General features: G+C 39.2%; 2 protein-coding genes across 2 annotated transcripts; both read right to left on the bottom strand.

The window, feature by feature from the left end:
* Positions 1–310: 310 nt before the first annotated feature.
* ltn1 (listerin E3 ubiquitin protein ligase 1) lies at positions 311–16,131 on the bottom strand. Its single transcript, XM_080866535.1, has 32 exons — positions 15,976–16,131; positions 15,595–15,801; positions 14,419–14,517; positions 13,833–14,063; positions 13,692–13,744; positions 13,399–13,579; positions 13,005–13,178; positions 12,656–12,846; positions 12,292–12,439; positions 11,944–12,201; positions 11,440–11,751; positions 10,850–11,068; positions 10,684–10,725; positions 10,379–10,568; positions 10,042–10,281; positions 9,789–9,942; positions 9,500–9,650; positions 9,128–9,338; positions 8,828–8,984; positions 8,479–8,583; positions 8,247–8,374; positions 8,020–8,155; positions 7,398–7,542; positions 6,863–7,079; positions 4,396–4,633; positions 4,189–4,266; positions 3,861–4,047; positions 3,563–3,728; positions 2,919–3,139; positions 1,629–1,823; positions 1,230–1,397; positions 311–1,106 (listed from the first exon to the last, which is right to left on the bottom strand). The coding sequence occupies exons 1-32, from the start codon at positions 16,015–16,017 to the stop codon at positions 1,044–1,046; spliced, it is 5,307 nt and encodes a 1,768-aa protein (XP_080722661.1). The 5' UTR covers positions 16,018–16,131; the 3' UTR covers positions 311–1,043.
* Positions 16,132–17,497: 1,366 nt separating this feature from the next.
* Positions 17,498–23,832, bottom strand: tmem135 (transmembrane protein 135). Its single transcript, XM_080866096.1, has 15 exons — positions 23,657–23,832; positions 23,189–23,316; positions 22,307–22,399; positions 22,153–22,186; positions 22,001–22,066; positions 21,666–21,712; positions 21,548–21,589; positions 21,319–21,447; positions 21,151–21,220; positions 20,859–21,026; positions 20,666–20,729; positions 20,464–20,540; positions 20,086–20,184; positions 19,908–19,975; positions 17,498–19,118 (listed from the first exon to the last, which is right to left on the bottom strand). The coding sequence occupies exons 1-15, from the start codon at positions 23,792–23,794 to the stop codon at positions 18,968–18,970; spliced, it is 1,374 nt and encodes a 457-aa protein (XP_080722222.1). The 5' UTR covers positions 23,795–23,832; the 3' UTR covers positions 17,498–18,967.
* Between the last annotated feature and the right edge of the window lie 2,001 nt (positions 23,833–25,833).

The raw sequence follows: 25,833 nt of genomic DNA, 5'->3' as shown, positions 1-25,833 counted from the left end.
TTATGAATCCCCGCATATGCACTCTCCTCTATTGCATGACTCAGTCACCAGAAAAACTGATATATTTATTTATCATTCTCCACCTGGTCTTTGTCTGTAACATCCTGGGAGACTTCAAGGCCAGCCTTTTGTGTTCCTATACAAAAGCAACTTGCTATACGGTATACATCACCGTGACGACTATTGATGGTAACAAGCATAAACTTTTGACAGTAAAAATAACATAATTTTCTGTGGAACACAGCTTAAGAGTATATTTTCCTGCATCTATTCTTTGTTCAGCTCTGCTGCATTGAATCGAAGACACGCATTAATCATATTGTATTTTATTTACTTTCAATCACCATTTACAGCTTTCTGCAGGCACAGGGTGGACACATAACATTAAGTTGCGCTATATTTTAGAATAATTGTGTTCATATTAAAAACCACCTCAATGAAGCTCTCGTTCATGCGTTTCAGAGATGAAATGCATGAAACTAAATCACACATCATCTTTGTACACTCCTAAATATTAGGAAATATTGGTGAAAATCCTCCTAGCCATTGTAATCCTTCAACTAAATCTCTTTTTATTTTTTAAGTTTACAGACCTACTAATTAAAACAGCTGCTTCTTAATGATTGAAGCACGACCAGCTCTCATTTTTCAACTTTGCAACTTTTTTTTGTTGCACACCTGTGCATTTTTAAAGATGGAACAAATCAGACTACAGAAAAAAATCAGCGCAACACCAGCAGGGAGCAGCTGATGCTGGATATATACAGTACAGTAATGCACTGGGATAAACAAAGCAAATGAACCAACTGGACTGTGAATACAGACAGAAACGTTCTGAAATTACAATTAGAACTAGATTCTGGTGGATTTTACTTTCGATTTCCGCATTATTTTTCGATCCAAACGAGGCCGTTCATTTCACTGATCTAATAAGTTCGACCTTAAGTTTGAGTTTTGTAATAACCTTCACGTAATCAATGTCAATCCAGCTGCGGTTCATTAAAAGAACAGTCGTCTTTTCAGCCAAGGTCATCAGACTGCGTTTAAAAGAAGGTCTCTCTGCAGAGTGGACAGGTGGACTTGTTGCTGGAAGTGAACCATTTGTACTGTAGCAAGAAGAGGGAAAAAATATATTGTTACTAATAGACAGGCTGCAGTTCATGGTCAGTGATCTCTATAAAGACTGATAAAAGATAAATGAATATTTATAAAATATATCAATATCTCACCAAACACGCAGAGTGGAACTTCTTTTTGCATGTGCGGCAAGCCTTCTTCGGCAGAGAGTAGTTGGATCCGTGGATGACGGAGAAGCAGATCATGCAGTCCTCTATTCCCTCAAAACGCTTATCCACATTGTTCTTCCACAGAGCCAGACCCTCCATTATACTGCCATTCTAAAAGAGCACATATAATTACATTTTCTCAGTGGTTTTGTATTCTTTTTCTTAGCCGTTATCTGAAAAGAAAGTATCTGCACAGCCCTGTAGTGCCAGCACTGGCCTTTCTACTCAACAAACTTTACTTTACCAGGATATAATACAAACAACAAGGGTTGAAAAACAACACCCGAACTTATTACAGCAGCTTCTTGCATATATACTTTTTGTTTGTTTCTTTTTGTGTACCTGATGTGTTAGGTAGGTGCTCAGCTGTAGCATCCAGTTCCTCCACTGCTGCACGGCAACACCCACACGCCTCCCACTCTCCACAGCAATAGAACCCAAAGGGTAATTCTGTGGAAGCTGAATCACCAACTCAATGAAGATATCATCCACAGAATAGGTGGCAATCACCTCCCGTGCTGCTGAGCGGGCCTTGACCTGGGGCACAAAGAAAAGAGAGAAAAAAAAAAGCACATTTTCACTGGGGGTCTTTCAGTTAAACAATCAGCCACCTGCTATATAATTAAATGCCAGGATCCTACTTAATGAACTGAATGCATTATTGTCAAGTGAGGGTTCATTAAATTCGATTTAACAGAAACTATTGTTTGTGCATCATTATACTGCAAATGTGAGGCAGGTGTAGCACTGCAGGATTTATTCATCTTCAGTGTTTATTACTACAAAAACCTTTTACCACAGGCTAAGAAGAAGGCATCTGCAGATTTCGACAAGATCGCGTAAGTAACTGCAAACGGTTCAGTGCAGAGAAGATGAGGAATTTCACATAGTAAAAGAAAAGAAAAAAAAAAGCCCAGAGGCCAGCTCAGAAAAGTTAAACATCTGGACTGTAAACTGCAGAAATGCCATTGTTTACTACGCCTCTTCCCAAAGTAGGGTTGCGACCCAAGGGAGCTGCTGGTTATTGTTTCATTATTTTTTTGTAATTTTCTGAAAATGCCAGAGAACAATCTAAAAGAAAGTTATTATGTGTGAATACATTTTCCTATTTAAAATGTAAGACGAGTCGGCTATTTCAGCTACACTAGAGTGTTCAGCTCATATACTCGGTTCCAGGCTGTGTGGCTGAGTTTCATTGATTCTGATTTCTATGATTCCACTTCATGTTAACTTTGTGATGTTAAAAAATTGAAAACATGAGAAACAGTGTGTCAACAGCGGCTTCATAAAAGCCATTCAAAATGAAGAGAAGAGGTCTCGGTGTGTTTTTGGCAGTGAGGATGTGAATAACGAAAGCTTAAAAATGAACAAAGTAGACGGAGTAGTGGAGGAAACACTCATCGTATGCTATTATTGCATTTTAAATGACATAATTTATAAAAAGCTGAAACAGCATATTAGAATTATATGAGAATTCTGCAATAGTTTTTTAATACCAATTAATTGCAAAAGGTTTCAGATTGTAACTTGAATAAAAAAAAGAAATCTGTACCAACAAGACAACAGATTTGGTGCTCAAACTAACTTGGAAATTTTAAGCTCTTTAACTAAGTAATAACTAAGTAAACTTACAGTCATGCTGTCAAACATTTGAGTGCTGGTGTGGACAGATGAGATCTCCTGGGCTGAGAGAACAGGACTGATGTATTTAATCGTGAACTTCTCCACGGCTGCGCTCACTCTCTTCTCCTGGCTATTCCACCACAGTCGAACCATGGCAGGCAGGTCTTGCACTGTGCTGTAGTACACACTGCAAGCCAGGTGAGGGAGCTCCCACTCAACACTGTCACACTCTACAGGGAAGAAGAACAGGAGGCGATATTTAAATCTGATGTTTAAGTACAAAAAAGGCTACATATGCTCTCAAGAGAAAGGTTGAGAACTCCTTGGAAACACCACATTTATAGGCCGAGGTTACGATAGGGATGAGGGATGTGAGAAATCAATACACAAACTGGCTTTGGTGATACAATACCAGTGTATCATGGTAAACAGAGAGCAAGGCGCAAAGGCAAAGGTGCTGATTTACCCGTTATGAACAACCCTAACCCTTGTTTTTCAATGGCCACTGAATTAACTGATGGGAGATACTGTGAAAACAACGGTTTACTGACAGTCACTGGTGAACATATTCACTTGTGAACCAGCGCTGAAATCTTGGTAATCTAATGGGTTAAACTTTGTCTCGTAACTGTAGGTGTGTATATGTTGCTTACTGTCAACAGCCAGATTCAGGCTCTCTGTGAAGAAGGTTTTAGTCTCCCTCGCCTCTGCCTCCTGGCCTGGATAGGCCGGGTTCTCGGGCATCAGTTTGAAGACGTGGAGAAGGAGTTTGTTAAGGGAGCAGCTTCTCTTAAGGTACTGGGCATAATTGGCACGCAGCTGCAGAAATTATTAAGACAAGTTAATATTTTGAAAAATACCCTCATCAAATCTCATTCTCACCACAGAACTAATATGGCTTGCTCATATTCTGTCATACAATTAAATTTAAAATTCCATCTTGTGACTCACATGCGACGATGAGGATTTAAAAAAAGTGAGAAGCAGCTTCCAGGACAGCAAGTATCCTAGTATGCAGGAGTACTCCACGCTGAGAGGCTGGACCACTGCAAACTCTCCCACCTGAATGCCTGACAGGATGTTATCACACAGCTCTTCACAGGTTGACAGGATGGCCATCAGAGACGCTGGAGGAGACCTGAACACAAGATCTAACTGTAAGAATCGCTTAAAAATTTTACCTATAACAAAACCTGACAATATTTTGTATATGACAAAACAAAGAAAGTGGACAAGAAACCATTGCATCTGTGCAACAAGACGATCCCAAATGACTTACAGGCATGGCTCATCTCTGTCGTCGTCAGATTTATTGTTGTCGCCTTCTCCATCACACTCGGGCAGCTGAGGCATGACCCTGCATTGACAAGAAGAAAGTACATTCATTTTTTATACCTTACCGTATACGTGAGGGGACTATGTGCAAATGCCTGCAGGCGCTCAAGTTTTCAGGATAAATATAACACTGTATATTCGAAATCCTCACTTTTCCAATATGTGGTAGACGGCGATCTGAAGAGGTCTGGCCTTAAACAGGAGCAGAGGACAGAAAGTGTTGAGGAGTGTTTGAAGAGGCTCTGGCAGGTTCGTCTTCTGGTCCGCTATGAAGCGCGGTGGCAGCGAGTTTTGGGTTAGCTGCTGCACAGGTACATGCGTCAGTGCAACACCGACTGACTGCAGTACTGCCAAAGGGAACACGGGGTCATCTGGTTCAGCAAAGGCCTCTGAATAACATAACAAAGAGAATGATTAGAGTACTACATACAGGACTACGTAATGCTTTAACATGTACATCATCTTCCTAAATCATATAATAGAGAGATACGTTTGTTTGTTTTTTAAAAAAGACAATTACTTACACTTATTATGCACTTGTGCATATGTAAATAACCGACATTAAATATCATACATGCTATAATACTGCATATATTAAATGGTATACAGAAATTAAAACATCTACATATAAATTTATCTAATGACAGTGAGTTAATTCCACTAAATTTGAAGTCCTTTACTGTCAGGAGCTAAAACATCTGTCTTCTTCTTCAACCGATCCACTTTATTTGATTTGGCACAGATTTTGCCTCTTCAGATGAAACCCTCTGATGGACTTGTGTCTGCTCCAGGTCTCAAACCAGGGATCTTTCACACATTAGGCAAACTGTTAACTACTACACCATGAAGCCACTGAGGAGATTTAAAAAAACCTCTGGAGATTCATATTGCACACTGTCTGCCACATGTTTTTACTTTAAACTTCACACATGACAAGTAGGGTTCCACTCTTTGCATTCCTATTGATTTAAAAAGTGTGGTTGTTTGCAGTGAGACTAGTTATGACATATCTGCATTTCACCTTTACTTTGAAAAAATTAATTTTCAAATAAAAGTGCTTGTGGGACAGAAAGAAACAGAGACTTGTTCTAAATTTAATTCTGAAAGTGAAGTATAATGGTTTGAAAAAGTGTTTGCCCACTTCCTGATATCCTATTTTTTGTATGTTTGTCCCAGTTAAACGCTTCAGTTCATCAAACAAATTTAATATTAGACAAAGACAACACGAGTAAACACAAAATGCAGTTTCTAAGTAAAGGTGTTTATTATTGGTGGGGTGGGGTTGATTACTGCAACGCCTGTTCTCAATCAAGAAATCACTTAAATGAGACCTACCTCACAAAGTGGAGCACACCAAAAGATCGACATCATGTGAGACCACAGTGAGAGCCATTATAATGGCAAAAACATGGACAGCGGTGAACCTTCTCAGGGGTGGCTGGCCGACCACAATTACCCGAAGAGCACAGCGACGACTCGTCCAAAAGGTCACAAAAGACCCCAGAACAACATCCAAAGAACTGCAGGCCTCACTCGCCTCAGTTAAGGTGAGTGTTCATGACTCCACCATAAGACAGACAATGGGAAAGAATGGCCGGCATGGCAGAGTTCCAAGACAAAACCTACTGCTGAGCAAAAGATTTACCAGAAAACATCTTGATGATTCCCAAGACTTTTGGGAAAATACTGACAAGACAAAAGTTGAACTTTCTGGAAGGTGTGTGTCCCATTACATCTAGTGTAAAATAACACAGCACTGCAGAAAAGGACATCACACCAACAGTAAAAATGGTGGTGGTAGTGTGATGGTCTGGGGCTGTTTTGCTGCCTGAGGACCTGAAAGACTGTCTGTGGTAAATGGAACCATCAATTCTGCTGTCTACCAAAACATCCTGAAGGAGAACATCCGGCCATCTGTTTGTGACCTCAAGCTAAAGCGCACTTGGTTCTTATAACAGGACTATGATCCAAAACACACCAGCAAGTCCACCTCAGAATGGCTTAAGAAAAACAAAATAAAGACTTTGGAGCAGCTTAGACAAAATCAACGACCTTAAAAAGGCAGTTCATGTTCGAAAACCCTCCAACGTTTCTGAATTACAACAATTCTGCAAAGATGAGTGGGTCAAAATTCCTCCACAGCGCTGTAAAACACTCGTTGCCAGTTATCACAAAAGCTTGATTGCAGTTGTTGCTGCTAAGGGTGGCCCAATCAGTTATTAGGTTTAATCAGATCATTTATTCACAAAGGGCCATGTAGGTTTGGATTTGTTTCCCCTTAACAATAAATACCTTAATTTAAAAACTGCACTTTGTGTTTACTTGTGTTATCTTTGTCTAATATTTAAATGTGTTTAATAATCTGAAACATGTAAATGTGACATACATATAAAAGAAGAGGAACTCGGGAAGAGGGTCAAACACTTTCACACCACTCTCTGCTCTTGCTGATAATGTTTGTCCACTTTCAACTTCAGGGTCGTGACTGAGGTATCAACTTTCTTCCACAATTTCCGACTGAATCTCTGGATCAAAAATGTACTATTCAGTTACACAGAGGATATGTGCTATCTAATGTTTAGCAAAATTGGAAAGAAAAACATCATATCCACACATACCTGTGATACTGACAGGCAGCGGTAACAGCAGGTTGTAGATTCCCTCTACAAAGAAATCTGTCCATTCGCCAGCCAGTTCTGGTGGCAGCTTGTCTGCTATATTGGACGAAGATAATGTTGTGAAGAACTCATTCAGCTTCACTATCAATCCAGCGTTCTCGCACACAAAGAGCTGCACCCATGGGTTCCATAGACTTCCAACATTCTCACTGGCAGTCTGAGATTGAAAGCAAGCAAATAAAGTCGAAGACTGTGAGAAATAAACATTCTGGGAGTAGCAGAGTATCACAACAAAGACTAACAATTTAAATACAGTGAAAACAAAAAAAAAAAAAACAGCCGTTTTCACAGATAAACTCCAAACAATGTTTGGGACTCTGCAGTGCGAAGACAGCTGGAGGATAATCCGTTTAATGCCTGATCATACCGATTTGGACGTTTCTGTTTTCGCATGACGCTCAGCGGGCTAAAGTTTAGAACGATTTTTGACTGCGGTGTATATGTGAAAAAGGCTCATCTATGAGATACATCTCACCTCCAACCATGCCAACATAGAGCACAGCAGGAAGTCCCACTGGCTTCCCCCTAGAATTGCTGGACAGCGAGTCACCAGCCAGGACAGGAACCGCATGATCTCCACACTAAGGTTCAACTGCTCTGAAGTTGCTTTGGACAGGTCACTAAAACATGTGAAATAGAAAAAGCAGTCAAAACCAGTAGAAAATACACCAGTGAGTCACACAATTTAACCAATTGTAACTGTTTTTATTAACTTTATTGAAGAATATACCATTCTTTAAAAGAATTGACCAAATCTGGTATAAAGTATAGCCAATTTAATCTTACCTTATCTTATAGTAGGACTTGTTTTCCAGCATATTTTACAGATGCCAGTGGTGCAAGGGGTATGTGTCAAATTAACATTCATGTGAATCATCTCGTTTAGTAGGTACAAACCACATTTTACCAAGAACCCCCTATAAGACTTTAGCATTTTGGAACTGCTCATTTGCTTCTTACTTTATCCCATGACCCCTGGAATACGATAACCAATGTTATCGAGATGTTATAAACTTCAGCTGTCGAGGGTTTTGATATCAGTGTACACAAACTTTGTGTTTCGGGAGATTAATAAACAGCTTATGCAGTTACATTACCAGCTAAAGAGGAACCAGTCCTCCCTGCTGTTCCTCCATTCCATCACAGTGGCCAGGATAGCCTGCACAACCTTGTCCTCTACTTGTGTGCTGGCATTCAGACAGCACAGCAGCACTGCCAGACACCCATACACATCTGAGACACACAGGCACAATTATTATTCACTTCTTCAAGTGCAAAATAAGCATGTGTGCATTTGTGTGTATATTCATATGTGTGTTCTTACTTTCATCCTCCTGCCAGTTGACTAATCCAGCAGTAGCCAAAGCTACAAGACTCTCCCTGTCTTCATTGCTCATACTGGGGCAGAGTACCTGGAGTGTGTTCAGTTTGCTTTGAGACACTGGGAACAAACTAGTCAAACACAGAAAATTATGAATATGCAACACAGCAGCCACATGACAGCTCTGAGTGTGAAATCCGTGAATTTAAACAATTTTAACTGATCAACTGCTGACCTGTTTGCACTACCATAAAGCTTCCTCACTGCTGCGCCTTCCAAGCTGTTGCTGTGGATGTAGTTTTCTAGAGTCAGAGACCACAGACCTCCCTCTGTCACTGACCTAAATGGCAACAAGACAATTTAAAAAAAATAAATAAATAAATCACTGAATGGTGTTTTAAATTACTGCCTAGAAAGTGAGATGTGAATCAAAGACAGAGCAAAAAACATAAATGAGATATTTCCAGTAGAGCTGAAAACTCAATAAATCAGCTTCTGTTTATACAGAATTTTACGACACAGGTTGGTCTTGCCAAGTGCTAAATAAATCTGTTCTTTGTCAGGAATTAGTGAGTAAATATCACCTCGTGTAGAGAGTCTCCTGCAGGGGTTTCATTGGAACCTGTCCATTAAGCCCTTCTGAGAGGCCCCAGTCAGTCAGCATGTTGTGATATGTCGACACCATCGTAGGGCTGTAGTTTAACTCCTTACACCACTGCAGAGCGTAAAGTAGTTCTGAAACTAATGAACAAAAGGGCACCAAAAAATGGATTAAACATTATAGTCTGTCAAATAAAAAATACATCATGTAGTCTCGGAATAAAAACAAAAAAAAAAATAAGTTGAGGGAAAACTGTAGCTCATGTTCTGTTCAATTTGTCTACCTGTGTATGTAAGGTTTTGTTGAAGTGAAGGACTTTCTGCCTCACTCTGGCCACCATGTGTGAATGCAGCACTGTGTGCCACCTTCCCTAAAAGAGCACAGGCACACAGGTGGGCTGGCAGCTTGTTCAACTCCCTGAACTTCCACATATCCATGGAGGGTTTTTCACAAACATCTCGCAAACGGCTAGACAGTAAAGGGCTTTTGATCCACTGAAGACACAGAGAATAGGAGTAAAACTATGGATTAGTATCAAATATTTAATTGCAAGCTTTAATTTTAAAAAAATTCTTCCGTTTAAAATATTTGCCCATTGTTTGCCAGTGCCCAAATGATCCCTTTAGTAAAATTGATGCGCATTAAGGTTACCGACCTGAGGAGGTAAGGCCCGCCTGATTCTTGTCCACTCTGTCTGGCTGGGCATCAGGAGGGTAAAGAACTGGATGATGATGGAGGACGCCTGATCACAGACAGAGATGATCGACTCCACCACGCTTTGTACGGCCAAAACTAGAACCTGTATGCTGTAACAAAATAACAGCCGGAAATCTTAATTGCAACAAGACAGGAAAAGATTCTTCAAGTATGCATCACATGCAATAAACAGGTCAGAATTAGTTCAATTACAGACCACTTTATTTTTTAAAGAAGCATTTCCTTACCCTTTCATATCCAGCGGTGTGGCAAGCAGCTGCTTCCTCACCCAAACAGCTGCACTGTGCAGGAAGCCGCCTTCTTTGACCTCATATTCACAGTGTTGGACCAATGACTGGACCCCAGCCACGCACACTTTCCTCATTTTATGTAAAAGTGAGTCTATCAAAACAATATCACGACAAATGAGTTTTGCTTTGTTTGTTTTTAAATCATACCTGTCAAGTATGCATGAGGCTTGTGCACTGTGCAAATACCCACCAGATAAGTGAGTGTGCGCCTGATCTTGAGCAGTGAGCTGGAAGACGGTGAGCAAGAGCTCCTCAGCGGAGACGAGAAGAAGGCAGTCTTGTACAGAAGAGAAGAACGTGGAAGCCACATCACAAATGAAGGAGATGAGTGGCTCCATGTTGCCTTTATCTGATAGGCTTTTGGTCTCAGACAGAGTGGCGTGGAGTTTCTCCAAGATTTTCTCCATGTACACCTCTCCGATCAGAGACTCTGCATATGTAAAACAGACAGAACACGTGATTTTTGAGTAAAACAAGCAAACAAAAAAGTATTTTTTTTTTGTAAAAATGTTTGATTTTGTGTTCACCATTGTTGTGATGCTGAGAGAGGACCAGGCTGATAAGCGTCCAACTGTGGCCGCTTGTAGAAGAGATGGAGTCGCAAGAGCTGCTCCCCACCTTGCAGAGCTCCTCAGTCAATCCCAGGAGTTGTTCACCCAGAACCGAACCTTTTAGCCAATCACTGCAGCTCTTCAGAGTCTCCGGATCCGTACATGCCTGACAGGAAAGATAGCAGAGCAGCACAGACAGTTCCAGCATCATAAATTTGATATATATGTAGGGAACAAGCTGAAGAAAAGAAAAAAGAAATGAGTGAGTGAGTAGCACATACCCTCTGAATAATCTGCAGGATAATTCCCCATGACAGACCCATCTAGAAACCAGAGTGAAGAGTGAAAATATTAGCACAGGAAAAAGGTTTGAGATGAATCTCCAGCAAATGTGGGAATCCTGATGATAGTGAAGACTCGACATCAAGTTTCACATCTGCATCTCACCGTGGTGATATGGTTGAGGATGCGGTTGGTCTCCTGCCCACTGCAGCAGTGAAGCGAGCTGAAGACCATCTCCACCAGGTGCTCGGTGTCTGTGCGCCCCTTTTCAGCCAGCCACACCACCACCCGCTCCAACAGGAACTGCACTGCTGGATTTTTCATAATCCCCTCATCCCTCTGCTTCTCGTCTTTTGTCATTTTGTCATCCAATTCAACCAATGTCTAAGAGAAGCACAGTTAGGGTGAAAAAAATGAAACCTTCAATGAGCTATAAGAGCTGGTAAGGATGAAATAATTTTCACTATTGAATCCAAAGGGTCATACAAGGGTTCTTTCACATTTAAGACTTCATTAAAATTACAGATAATTAACGTTACCGTCGGCAGTTTTGCAAATCATGACACCTATTTGTAAAAACAATGTTTTCACAGATTTTGCAATTAAGAAGACAAATTCATCGGGTGTAAAAAAAAAAAAAAAAAAAGAAGATTAGCAGAACACAACCACTAAAAATCAAAGGAAGGAATAAATGATTGACATTAAAATACAATTCTCTGCAATTAAAATTACAAATTTAAAAACAAATGACTTACACTGAAAACTCTGGGGGTGTGGAAAGACCGCATAAGATGGGAGAGGAAAACAAGATGTCTCTCTGAGTTTTTCTCATTCACATGCACCAGGCACAGCTGTGCCAGCTGGCACACTACATCTTCAAAATGCTGCGTCTGTAGGGACCCAAATGCTTTCTCATTCACAAGCTCTGACACCGCCTGCGCAAGCTTCTCAGCGCCATCCCCCTCAACTCCAGTTTTCTCATTTTCTTCTGGTTTAGAAAAACACAACCTGACAGATTTCTTCTTCTGTGTTTGCTTTTTGTTTACCCTCTCAGGATAATGCATCACCTGGAGAAACACGGGAGAGAATAGATTTGTTTTGGCGCCACTTTATCTGTTACCTAATGACCTTTTTTTCCTTTTCTTTTTTTGGCATAAATTGCTCTGACAGTCATATTGATCTCCTGCATCCTCAGTGACAAAATTGCCATTTCTGTGGAGAATACATTTGAGCAAGAGACTTTTCAAAAGTAAGCTTACATGTAGCAAGGTGGCTATCCCTTCCAAAGCCTGTGGATCTGCCTCCTCGTTGTCAACATAACTCACACAGAGAAGACCAAGTTCCTCCCAGAAGTCTGTCAGAAGTCTTTGAAAGACATCTTTGCTGTCACTGGCTTCACCTTCCCTTTGTAAACCTACCCTCTTCTCCCAGGAAATGAGCATTTCAGTGACCGAAAGGAAGAGAGGACCATTCTGAAGGGAAGGATTTCTTAGAGCATTTTCAAGTAGGGGTAGAAGCTACAAAAAGACAAAAGCAAATGTAAGAAAGATGCCAACCTCGCTAGATTTACCATTATGGGAAAAGCATGCATGACTGAGTGACTCCACCTGCTGTGAATTCAGCATGCTCCTTATTTTCCCCTGGTCGTCCACATCCTCTGCATTTTGTAATACGCAGTATCTCAAGCACTCAACAAAAGATGTCACTATCGCCGCACTTTCTGATGGGCTCGTTACTGCACGCTCACTAGAAAGACTGACACAATCACACAATTGAGGTTATATAGTGCAAAAGATTATTAAGTTACGTGAAGAGTAATAAGAATATTATTCATCAAATGACTTGCTAAAGAATTCAAGTAATACATTTACTTTCTGAGTGTATTAATTTGACCTGTACAATTTTCTCATTCAACATAATACATGCATACATTTTAAAAAACAGATAGAAATATACACATAAACTAATTACCCTTGTGCGAATGTAGTGAAGAACATGGTGAAGAAGTCCATCTTTGGATCAGTGACCTCTGGGGGCAGTTTACTAAGAAGCGGCATCAGATTCGGGTGTAAAGCTTTAGCCATGCCTTTGCCGCCCTCTTTTAACAGAGCCCAAAGTTTGGGCAAGAAGCCTTTCTTGGCATTCACGTGTGTCCAGCAATCCTAAACCACACACAGACAAAACAACAACAAAATAAAACACATCTACTTGTTGTTGCTTAACATAATGTCTTCTTGCACTACTTTTTCACTTCATTTTAATATCAGAAATCCAGCTGTATTATCATTATTGCATGGACATGTTTTAAACATGAGCTTACATGGATTGTAGACACAACGTGGAGAACAGCCTCCCACACGGGGGGCAGCACTACAGGATCCGTGTCGTCGATACTGAGGAGGACAGCGGGACAGAGACGCGCTGCTTCAGCGTGGACCAGTCCTGGTGTGAACTCACACAGAGCACACACCATCTCAAAAAACGCCCCCCTCACCTGCAGTTGTAATTTTTACAACAGTAAACAACAGTTGCTTATTCAGTTCAGATTTAGCCAAAACATGCAAACAAACAGTGACAGAAATTAATGTCATGGTGCATTTAAAGCTTTCTGTTGGCAGGTGACAGCCCAGCAAAAACACCTTGTTTGTTTGTTTTGAGGGTTTGTTTTTTGCACACTACAAATACCATTCAAATCAGGCCTAATCAGCTAGTACCTGTGGAATCTTGTGTTTGCCATATTTCCAAAACTTTCCAGAATTAACAAGATGTGCTAGTCCTGTCTCCAGGGCCGCCCTGTCATCCTGGAGCAGCAGGGAGAGAAGTCTCTTCACCCCCAACAGAGAACTGGTCAGCATGCGCACATATTTGGCTTCCCTCTCCTCCTCCGTCAAACTTCTAGAGAACAAGTAAAAATCAGTGCCTCAGCAAAGACAGAATACATTATCATCGTGGCGCACAGTGAGAAGGACGAACAGAGGTGCTACAATGAGATGAAATCTTAGCATACTGGGAATCACTCAGTGTGTCGGCCGTTTCCTTCAACAAAACATCTTGAAGTACCTGCAATGTAAAAACAACAATTGCATGTTAAATTCAGCTAAAGCAGAAAATTCACCACGTCCACAATGATGCCACCGCTTCTACTCACATTAAGGATTTCATCCTTGCAGAAGCTGATAGCTTCAGGCTGTTTTGCGGGTGAGAAAGCAGCCTGGAAGGCCTGGAAAGCAGCTGAGGCTGCAGGTGTGTGGGTGTCACACTGGGACAGAATCCAATGACCCATCAAGCTTTTCAGAAATGGGGCCAAGCTGCGACGTACTTTTAGCACCAGCTGCTCAAAAGCCTGCTGGGTAGCCTCCCTAATGCGTCGATCGTGATCCTGACAGACATTATGAAGAGAAAACCTTTTTTAATATAGACACACCCTAAGAACAAACAAACACATATTTAAATCTCACATAAAATGTTCTTCTAGTGTAGTTTTAGGCAGCCACTTAGTGAGAAATACTTTTACACATTTTTATAATTACACATTGGTAAAAAAGGGATAATTGAATTGATTGATATGAAATCTGAAGTAGTGTAAAATCTACAATTGTTGAGCTGGTTGGAGTGGTTTGTTATGCACTAGATGTCATTAATTTTTCCAGAATAGTTGAAATTAATAGTAACAATAATAACAATCGAAATAATATGAAAACTAATCATGATTTCCCAATAAATGGACAGCTCACCACTGATATTTTGCAGTAAATCCTTGGCCAGTATGGTAGGATCCCTTTGACAACATCAGCATCCCGTTCCTGACACATGGACCCAAAATCCTGCACAGCCTGAGAAGATTACACATAATCACCAGACAAGTTTGGACAAAAAAACAACGTATCTAACAGTCATGTCCACACAGTATTTTATGGTACTGTTTGTAACATGTGTGTGGGTATGTGTGCTTTTTTAACTTTTTACATAGCAATTATGTCTAGTCAACTAAAGTCAAAAGTTTATTTCTATAGCACATTTCAAACAATGTCAGCTGTTATACGAAATATACACCATACACAACAGTCACTAAATCAACAACAAATATACACTAAAAACAATCAAACAAAGTAAGTAAGACTGTGCTTGCATTATAAAAAAAAAGACAGTGTACCCTGCTCAACTAGAACTGAAAGCAAGTGAGAATATATAGGTTTTTTATCAGTCTGTTCAGACTGGGCAGCTCTTATGTGAAAAGATAAGTTCTTTCAAAGGTCACAAGCCATGACTGAAAAGCTAAGTAAGATGGCATCAAAACCACTGAGACTATTTAAAACTTAGATCCTGAAAAGTGAATCCTGCTATGGAGTGCAAGCCAGTTTAAGGAGGCTAATACAGGTGTGATGTCATCACGTCATTTCTTTCCTGTTGAGAGTAAGCTGCTACAATTTGCGTTTCAGTTAGATCTCAACAAAATGTTAAGTTTTTGTAAGTGACCTCTGTACACAACAAAGTGGCGTTTAACTCAAGCAACCAAGACATGATTGAAACAAACTTGCTGCTTTAATTCAACAGTTTAATCAAAAGTACAGAATTCACCGTTTTAAAAAGGTAACCATGTTTACATACAGATCAACTATTTTCAGAGACGACTCAAATGTAATTGGACAATTGACTGACAAGTAGTTTCCTGGCTGGGTGAGGAAAGTTTCATCAGTATGGAGATTTGGAGTTCACTCTAAGTGTTAAACTTTTATTTGGTGGCTGTTCACTGAAACTCTCAGTGTTTCATATGCATATATAAACATATCCTAAACTCCCAGCATATGTTTTGCGTAATATGACTTATTTACAGTGAAATCATGACGGGGTTTGTGTATCTGGCATCAAGCAGAATAACAGTTAAACTTACAGCTGGGGTTTAAACTCACCTTGAGTCTGGTGACAACATCCCTCTTCGACAATTTTCTGAGCACCAGGCGGAAATCTGCATCTACCAGGTTGTCTATGTCTTCCGCGCCGTGGACAGCTGGAACGTAACTCAGCTCCGAGGCGACGGTCGAACCGAAGCCAACAAACGCCGGGATTACGCCACCTTCCCGGGTCAGGACCTCAGCAGCTCGGCCGCTGCTGGACGGCTAGTGGCGGGAAAGAAAAAAACGAAGTGTGGTTAGCTACATCTATCAAACACCACAGCTATGTCACGCGTTGTGATAATCAGAAGTTTACATTAGCTCGTTTTCGGCTTTGTTGTTAGCAATTTTAGCTGTTGTCTTTAACACTCTGCCTTACAGACAGTGGGAGCAACTCACCCGAACATTTCCTTTAGTTCGCTGTTTATTCTTACCCCCCATGGCTATGTATTAATCTTTAAAGTGTATATTTCCTATGATAACTCTGTAGTTACTAAAGCTGACAGCATTTCATTACACAGACCTAACGCCAGTTGTCACGCTCGTGTTCCGGAAGTCTGGACTTCCTGTTTACATCTTTCAAAGTAAAGCGCCCGTGTCAAAGTTTTATAATTCTGTCTTTTGGGGTTTTGGTGATAACTATTGGTACTGGCTTTTCTAACGAAGACTATTATCAGTGCTCGTTGTCACAGGATCTTTGCATTTTTGTAGTCAATAGATAATAAGTACTTGAAATATGCCTTGTGACAAACTAATTGCAGGAATTTGCAAAGATAAGACTGACATTTCCCTCAGATATGTCCATCAGTGTAAAATTGAGTTTTACAGAACTTTTGAAAGTTTGACTTGATTTGGAACAATGCTCATCTACGGAATTAAGTGGTCATACTTCTTATCTCCTCCCCCTGTATGTATCTTTGTTGTTGTGAATTTAAACCCTAGATAAGAATTCTTTCTTTCTGAAAACAGAAAATGTAAGTATGGGGTTAGATCTTGGAGCATTTTACTATAGCCACTACGTAATCATGGGTCATGTGTAGACTTCTTGTTGCTATCATAGATTTTTACTCTTCTTTGGTTTTGTGAGTGTATTAACAAAACCATGGTGATGATTGTGGTGTTTTGTTGTTCTAAAAATGTTTTTTTAATTAAGAAATAATATGCATGTACTAGCTTGTATATAATCTTAATGTTATATATATATATATATATATATATATATATATATATATATATATATATATATATATATATATAAGTCATACAGTAGGTTTGCTTGGATTCTAAAATATTTTAAGTTTGCACTTATCATGCGACATCGTTTGGGAATTAATGTTAAACAAATTTTAATTTATATTTTAAACACACTGCTACACACATAACAGCAGTAGCAGTCACATTCTCAAAAAACTTGAAATCGCTTGTGCTTACTTCCGTTAATTCTTTCTTCTTCTTAAGCTGAAACACTGCGGGCATCTTTGCTGCCCTCCACAGACAGAGTGCAGACTGTGCAAGTAAACAGTGTTTTTCCAATTTTAGACGAGGATGCTGCAAGAGAAAAGCTCATTTAAATGTCCCCTGCATGATATTTGGAAATGTTTATATTGTCTGCTTCCTAGATTTGATAAATGTAAATTGGGATGTGATACACTGCACTGGTATGACATTTTTTCTGATTACTGTTAAAATATACTGTAAAGTATTTACTCTGATACTGATATGATGTAATTTGTGTTGTACACTCACAACTTTACGTAGTATCCTTAGACTCAGAATTTCATTAACTGTAAAACATGTGTTCATTTATCAGTAAAACATGCAAATGCCACTCTTTAGTAAACGACAATCTTTTCCTGCAGACACATATCTTTCCAAAAACAATAATAAATACATAAATCAAAACCAAATTGAGCTGAGTGTTTCTTTTTATTCACAGAACACAGCAGCCTTAAGGAAATGCTCCAAATTCGTCAGTTTACACAGTTGATCAAAGTGGAATTTTAGTGACAGGGTTCAACTTGGAATTTCCAGTAAATTTAGATTAAAATTCTCAATGCAGAGCCTGAGGATGTAAATCCAAGTACCCAAACTTATTAAACAGAGTCAAACTTACAATCACTGCAAAGCTAACTGCAATAGTCAGTGCACTGAACAAATAATCTCTTTAGACTGTAGCATAATTACATGTAACATTCAATACATTTAAATAACCCCACCTTTTAAAATATGAGGCAGAGGTGTGTTCATAGACAATTTGCACATTCCAAACAAGTTTAAAGTGATCACATTGCATGTGTTCATTTCCCTCCCTACAACAACTGAACTAATAATTTGGTTTCTTACGTGCAAGCAAAGAGTCTCAGTGCGAGTGAACTTACTCAGCGTCAATTAACGCTGTCAGTGTGAATGGATTTATTTTCCACCTGTGACTTTTAGTAAATGTCAATTGCAGTGAGATTTATTACTACATCAATTTGACCACAAATAACTCCTAAAATTGCCAAGTATCTCTTAAGGTGGATAAATTAATTGAAATAAATACTATCTACTGTAGTTTAACCATCTGGCTAAAATGGTACCTCTGTGTTTTGTATTGGAGGATCTACATAAAACTCCCACTGCTACTATGGATAACTGATTGAATAAGGCTACATTATTATATGTCTCCCTGCCTTTAAACACACATTCAGAAAAGATCAGGGTGTAAAATTCTTCCCGCGTTCTTCCTGCTTTTAAATCAGTGTCAAAACACATCGTTGTGGCTACTCCTACAGGAGTTGTGAGGTTTAATCTCTGTGAAAACAACCACTCGAACAGCACAAAAATCAGAGCAAACTGAAAGGTAACTTGCCAAAATCCAGATTGTGTTTAAAGGATAAAAAGAATGTGGTTGAAACGCACCCAATCATTTTTATTTTCAAAAGCATTTTGTTATTGAAGGAACTGTTCCAGCTGCTAGATCACTACGTCGTGTCAAATACAAACTGACAATCTAGCAAAATCTGTTGTTCATTCAGATCATTTACGTTGTTTTTCATTTTCATTAGGACTAACAAATCTTTTTATTAATGTCCATGTCAATTTTGACAAAAATGACAGAGCTAAAATGAAATTGTACATTTCACTTTTTTCAAACAAGTGACCTGTAAAGTTCAGTCTTTGTCAGTAAGTGAGCTTCTACAGCTCAACAATTAACCCTCAAGAAACCCTGTTTTGAACTTGGGTGCAATCCGAAGCATATCTTTTTCATAACACATCACTACTTCTGCAGCATCACACCTTTTAAAAAAAAAAAAAAAAAAAAAAAACAACCCTTAAGTTCCTCAGAGAGAACAACCAGGCTGTTAGTTTCATGTTGAGGTAACCCCAAAGTCAATCTGTTGGTCCCAAATCATCCAAGTTGGATGTCACCTCCCGGTAGAAGCACTGTCTTGCTGGGCACCGTGGTGTAACGGGGGTCCAGTTTGGGCACAAAGCCTTTAAAGTCTCTGGAAGCCTGAGTCCCAAACATGTCTAGCACCTGTCGGTTCATCAGAGCAAACCTAGAAAATCAGAGAGAGAAAAGGCCCTGTACAGTTTTATTGAAGTCAACACGAACAAAGCTGATGTTGAATAAAAGTGACAACTTATCTAAAATATTGTTCGTTTATATGAGATTCCTGCAAAGTAACTTTGATATCTTCTTGTATGGTTTGGATCAAAGCCTGATTAACAACAAGCACTCCAAGTACACAGGCCTCTGCAAGGCAGCTCAATCTCTGGGCACTATTTACTCTTAAGGGTAGTAGTACTGTCATTTTCATATATTCATTTTGTTTTCATTGGTATTTTTAAACGTACTTTGAGAAGTTTGTAGTGCAGCAAAAATCAGATAACATCATGACAAAGGTTTACTTTAAATATACAAACATTTTGTAGGAGTAGGTAATGGATAACAGGAATTGATTGGTAAATAACTGGACATGAATAACTTGAGTTTATTATTACACTACATTACATTTCTAACTAACTAGCCAGCTCATTCTCTTTCTCTCCACAATTCTTTGCAGGCATCTCATGTGTCTCATACTGGGGTCAACTTGAAAGAAAGGCAGATGAGAAATATAAAAGTGAGGTCAGAGGTCAAATGTGACATGATATTTGGATGCAAACTGTAATGTGATATTTAGAATCCCCACACACCAGTATCATTTCTGAAATGTTGCCAATACAAACGAATTCAGTAAATTTTAAGCATATTTTTAAAGACACAAGTATGACCTTATTTGACCTTGAAGAAGCGGTCAGAGGTTCAAAGTAAGATGACATTTACAATGTCCATACAGCCATACCTGCCCTGGGTTAAACGCAGCAGGAACTTCCAGTAAGTTGGCCTGAGGTTCTGCACTTCCATCACAGCCTGTGTAGAAGCCATACATCAAGCATTATATCCTTGCTCAGCTTTAAAAAAGAAAAAAAAAAAAATTGTGTGAAGCATATGTATGTGAGTAAGAAAGTATGTTTACTTACAGCATGGAAGCAGATCGCAGTGGAGACGGCATATATGATTGTGTCTGCATGTGGAATGTAAGGCAACCGGCCAGCCTCAATGCCCTTGAAGTAGATAGTCTAAAGAGAGGGATACATAGGGAATGTTGTATATGTTAAGTGTATTTGTTGCAGTTTCTGAAACATGTTTACGTGGCTGCACATGTCAGTGATTACTACATAAAACCAAGCAGAGATACCTGAATAATGATAAAAATGTGGTATTTATCAATAAAGCATTAATTCTGTTTTTTTTTTAATATTGATACAAGTTTATTATTACATTTACACTTTAGTTCAAAGACAATATATCAGTATGAGGACCTTTTTTATTTCTATGATTTTTGTGTTTGTTTTTACCTCCACCAGCTTAGAAAAGAGATACATGGATATTGTTGTGCTTTTGTAGAAGAACATTGAAACTCCAGCCAGGAAGCCTTCAGGAAAAAGAGAGATGGAGAAACATATGAGAAAAGAAGTTAATCAGCAAAGGCACAACAGAATCCCGAGGAGGATCATTCTGCAGGGACTTTATGTGACAGGTTACACCATCCTGTCTCACCAGCTATAAGCGCATGGAGTTCATCATCAATGTTACGCATCCAGCGCAGCAAGCAGCTTGTTCCCTGAGTGAAAGAAAAGCACAATATACAACAACGTGGCAAGGTTAGACAAGTAAAAGACAGGAAATCAAATGTGTAAGCAGGAAAGGAACATAATAAAGATACTAATAGAAAACAAAACAGCACATCTACCTTATAGATACTGACGAAGGAGCCTAGAAAAACCCCGAGTTGGAAGTTCTCTTTGTTGTAGAAGAGGGAGGGAAGGCGGGAGGGTTTCGAAAACATCTGTCTGAATGCTGATGGCACTTTAAGTAAACACTGAATCACGTAGCCAACACTGAACATCCTGACAAAACCCTACGGTGACAAATGATAACAAATCTTAATCAAGTATCATTATTTAAGATGTAAATGAATAAGCATTATGAGAACATCACAAAGGATTGGGATCACACAAAAACTAACTTCTTGGGAGACTTACTTTGACACAGTAGGATATGCAGTTGTCATTATAATGTTTGCAACATCTGTGTCTTGGTCCCCGTTTGCATCTGGATTTGGAAAAGAAAAAAAAAAAAGAAGACGAAAAATAGTTCATGTAAGCCACAATCCAACACACTGCCATGATGTCGGGTGTGTTTTCTCTCACATTGATTCGAGCAGTTTCCTGGTGGAGGATAGAAGAGTCTTTCTTCTAGAGTCAGGCCTTTCTGCTGATGGCTGTGAATCATCAGCCAGCACAGAGTGTGTTGGGATCTCTTCTTTCCCAATGATGAATCTAAGACAGAAAACACACACCACTTCTATAAACTTTTATCTATAAACCTTTTTCATCAGCAGTGAAAATGAAGGCATCAATAGAAACGGGAACAACTTACTTCAATGCGGAGAATGCAAAGCCTTTGAGACCATCTTTACTTCTATAGTATAAAACAAAATTCAGCTTAACCTTAAACATTAACACTTGCAACAATGTGTTCACTGTGCTGCTCTAACCTGAAGAAGAACATAAAGAGTGATGAAGTAATGCAGAACAACAGCACCTAATGGGAAGCAGAGAGAGAGAAAGAATCAAACACATGACTCATTTCACCACTGTGCAGTCTCGTCAGAACTATAAAGTCATAAATGCTTCTTTTTGGATCCGTTGATACTTTTTACTGAAGTCTGTTCAGTTTTCACAACTGGAGTTCCCTGTAGTTGCATTATTAGACTCATAATCCAACAACAAAAACAAGAGAGAGTCTTAAAAAAAAATTAGGTTGGCAGTAATTTACATGATCTAAACCTAACCCTGATAACAAGCTCATAGCCCCACCCTTTGACCTTACCTCGCCATGTTTAATGGGTTTGACGACACCTCGTGTCACTGCCATGCGAAACAAAGTCTCAGTGGCCTGAGAACAACATTACGCTATTAAAAATGCAGACACATAGCAAGGTTCACATACAACTACTAATATTCGAAAGAAGCGGCCCTTACAAGATTTGCCATGTATATTGTCAGCAGCCCTCTCCTGTGAGGATGAAAAGAAAGAGGCGAAAAGGCAAAAAGTAAACTCTATGTGAATGAAACATGTTTGAATCTAGGAGAGGCGAGAAAAAACATACTGAAACGTAACAGACGGGCATCTCACCTGCTCTTGCGCTCCAGCAGGATGGCAATATAAGAGGCTGGCAGTGCTGAGCCAAACCCAACAGACCAGGAGTAGAAGCCTCCCAAAAGTCTCCTGCAGTTAAAATACACTGCATTATTTCACTTCCTTTTTTTCCCCAGCTGGGACGTTTCAGTGAAGACAATCCCACACTGTCAGCACAAGATTTTGTCAGCTCTTCCGTCTTCCATTTTTCCATGATAAGGAAAGTATTATCCAAGTATTTAAAATGCGCACTTATTGAAACGATAGACAAAGACAATCCAAGCTGATACTGTAGTCATACACTACTTTCTGCAATTCCCTTATCCACAAGGGGTTGCCACAGCAGTGCCAGCTCCTTATGAATAAGCAGATATCTCTGCATGTTTGATTGGCCTTCCTGACGTAACACCCAAGGGATTTGTATCTACTCCTGGAAGGTCCAGGGACCTTTTCCTTATTAGTCAAACCATGACACTATAGAACCACCTTTTACTTTAAACGGGACACAAATTTACAAAATTATTATTTAAAAAAAAAAGTTTTCTTAAACTAGCAAACAAGACCATAAAGTTAATAGTGGGTTTATTTTATCACAGATGTCCACAGAGGGTGACCCTAATGCAAACATGACCACAGTGGCCAGGACATGAAGCTGACACACTCAGATGCTGACAGGTTAAAGGAAAGGAGGCACACGTGGAAGAAGCTAAAGTGGCTTCAGCTTCAGCAGGTGTGGTTCACAGAACATGACCGTTCATGCTCAGTTTATCCATATATCATACTGTATACATTTCACTTTCGTTTTCATTAATAAACATAATGACAGTGCAGCTTAGTGCCAAGTTTGTGTTTACATACTCTAGACATGGGTTCACTGACCTGAGAATGCAGAAGAAAACGATGAAGAGACCCCCATTGGTAGTCAGGAAAGAGGTAGACCAAAAGATCTCTGGGATAAGCCTTTTTAAGTAGTAATCCTTCTTCCTTCTCCTTAGAACTGCTGCTATCTGCAAAGCACAGTGCGTTACTGCACACTGGAGATGCAAGGCAAATACAGTTCCAACTCTGCTAAAGTTTACACTTACAGTCGTGACGAGTGCCCAGAGGGCAATGAAATTTACAAAGGGGGAACCTGGCTGAAGTTGCATGACATGTTTTTGCTCCTTTATCTGATCGGCCACATGTACAACTTGGACTTCGTACCTAAGTGCAACACTAGCGACGTGCCAGCCTATCTTTAGAGGTTTTCTGCGAACTACTAAGCCATTTTACTTTAGTTAGCTCGCTAACTTTAGCTATTTAGCTAGCCTCACAGTCTACAGTTATATTTCAGGTCAAACGTCTTACCAGGTAAAGAGGCGCGTATATTTTAAAGGACACCTCCAGAGCACTCCTAGTCACATCGGCAGCAGACTGCACACACGACGGGCTCCAAGTGTGGCCGATTTCGTAGCAGTTATGCGGTATTTTGCTGAGAGCAGCCATGTCTGTGCACAGTGACAGCAGGAAGGTGGTAGGCTGCCGTGCGCGTTCCCTAAAAGGGGCGCAGTCACGAGGATGAGCTATGCACGCGCCCGGTGCTGATCAATAAGGTTAGGAGAAGAGCCCTCTTTACACGGCTGCAATAACAGCTGTGACATTTTTATAGGTAGCCTGTTACAAGCAAGTCTTGCATCCAGCGACTAACCCAGATATGCCGAATAATTTCTTTGTTTCCGTCAGTGTAAACACACAAGTTATGGTTCAATTTTCAATTCAGCTTTATTAAGATTTGACCCTATTTCAAATTAGAAGCACAGAATGGAATTACTGCAGATATGTTTTTGCTCCTTTAAGTGCCAGCTTTTTTCCAACAGAGGTACAACTTTGTGCACCTATGGACTTTGGATCAAGACGGTCTGTAAATTTTTATGAAAATCAATCAAAACTTATATCTTGATAGAAAAGTACTCATATGTTTTACAGATTTATGCAAGAAACTGTCGTATATTTATGACTGTTTTACATTCTGAACATTAATCCCAATATAATCACAGTGGAAATGTTCAAACTTCCATTGTTGTGGAAATTCCATGTTGCTAGTCTTTCCCAAAAAAAATCAACAACAACAAAAACCCCCAATGAACTGGAAACTGAATCTTTATCTTTTCAGAAATATGAGATATCTGAAAATATCCAGTATAACAAATTTTTTTCTCTTTTCTATCTCCTCCATTAAACTCATGCTCTTATATCACGTGGTTCCCTGTCCCATGACAGTCAGCAAATCGACAGCATCTCACTGCACTGTGTACAGTATGGAGAATGATGCAAATTTTACAGAGCAGATATTCTTTGTTTAAAAACAAAATTAAATAGAACACTAATACCACACGTCATCTAAAACTTGTTAGTTTTAAAGTCATAGATGCGTCATATAGTTCACCAAGCTTTATGTATATTCTTGTAATGTCCCGACTAGGTCAGCAGGTGTCACCCTTGCCTCCGAAATTACGACACAAAATTTCAAGTTAGAGAATGTAAGGTTGTGTTGAAGGGAATGAGCTCAGTATGGTTTTAAGAATTTCCACTTGTTAAAAACCATTCAAGATATTTTAAGAGGACTTTTTTTTATTATTATTTTGTTTGTTTTGTTTTTAATGCACTTAACACTGACCTATGAATCATCGAGCAAAAAACGGATGAAACAGTGTTTTTTTTGCAAAAAAACATAGTTTGTTCCTATTTTAACTAAATCTGTCAAACATTTTAGTGATAACACAGCTTAACAGGCATAAAATGGTATTTTATCATCTACAGCACATGAACAGTATCTGAAACTAATGTTCTTAGGAAATATTTTTAAAAAATCCTGCAAAGACCTGACACAGGACATGAGAGATGCATTTGGTCTACTGTTCACGATAAAACTATGATACTGGAAATTTCTGCATAAAATATCAAAATTAAAAATAATTACTCTGCAGAAAAAAAGTTCCCCATCATCATTAAATGGATTAATATTACTGCTGCATATGTTTAAGGTGATGCTTATTTTAAATACTTTATACTATGCTTAAAGTCCAGCATCATATTATTTGTAGCTTGACATATAACTTGTTATTAAGTAACTTAAATAATATTTCGCTAAAACTTAGTAATCTTAAAGTAAAGAAGCTATGGTTATAAAAGGATTTTTGGATTCTTGCAGCTGGCTTTTCATAAATCTGTATTAGAAAACAGAGCTGCGCATGAGCCTAAAATCATGCCCAATATTTTCTACACTGACATTCATGAAAAATTCTTATTTCCTCTGGGCTCTCCTCCCTTGTTCTTGGCCCCTCACTGTGCAGCCCTATGTTTAAAAATTCTGGAACCGCCACTGGTGGCAACACCTAGAACCGTTAAAGGAAGATAAGGTAAAAAAAAAAAAATTGAGTTCTTTGTGGGCTGCTATTTCATCAGTCTACTGTAGGATCAAATATAAACAAATAAAACTGTAAACACACATCAAAAGTGCTTTTTGTGAAGCTGAAAAGTCAAAT

The sequence above is a fragment of the Rhamphochromis sp. 'chilingali' genome, assembly GCF_963969265.1.
Source record: "Rhamphochromis sp. 'chilingali' genome assembly, chromosome: 19".
Lineage (NCBI taxonomy): Eukaryota > Metazoa > Chordata > Actinopteri > Cichliformes > Cichlidae > Rhamphochromis > Rhamphochromis sp. 'chilingali'.
This window is presented reverse-complemented; position numbering and strand designations above follow the sequence as displayed.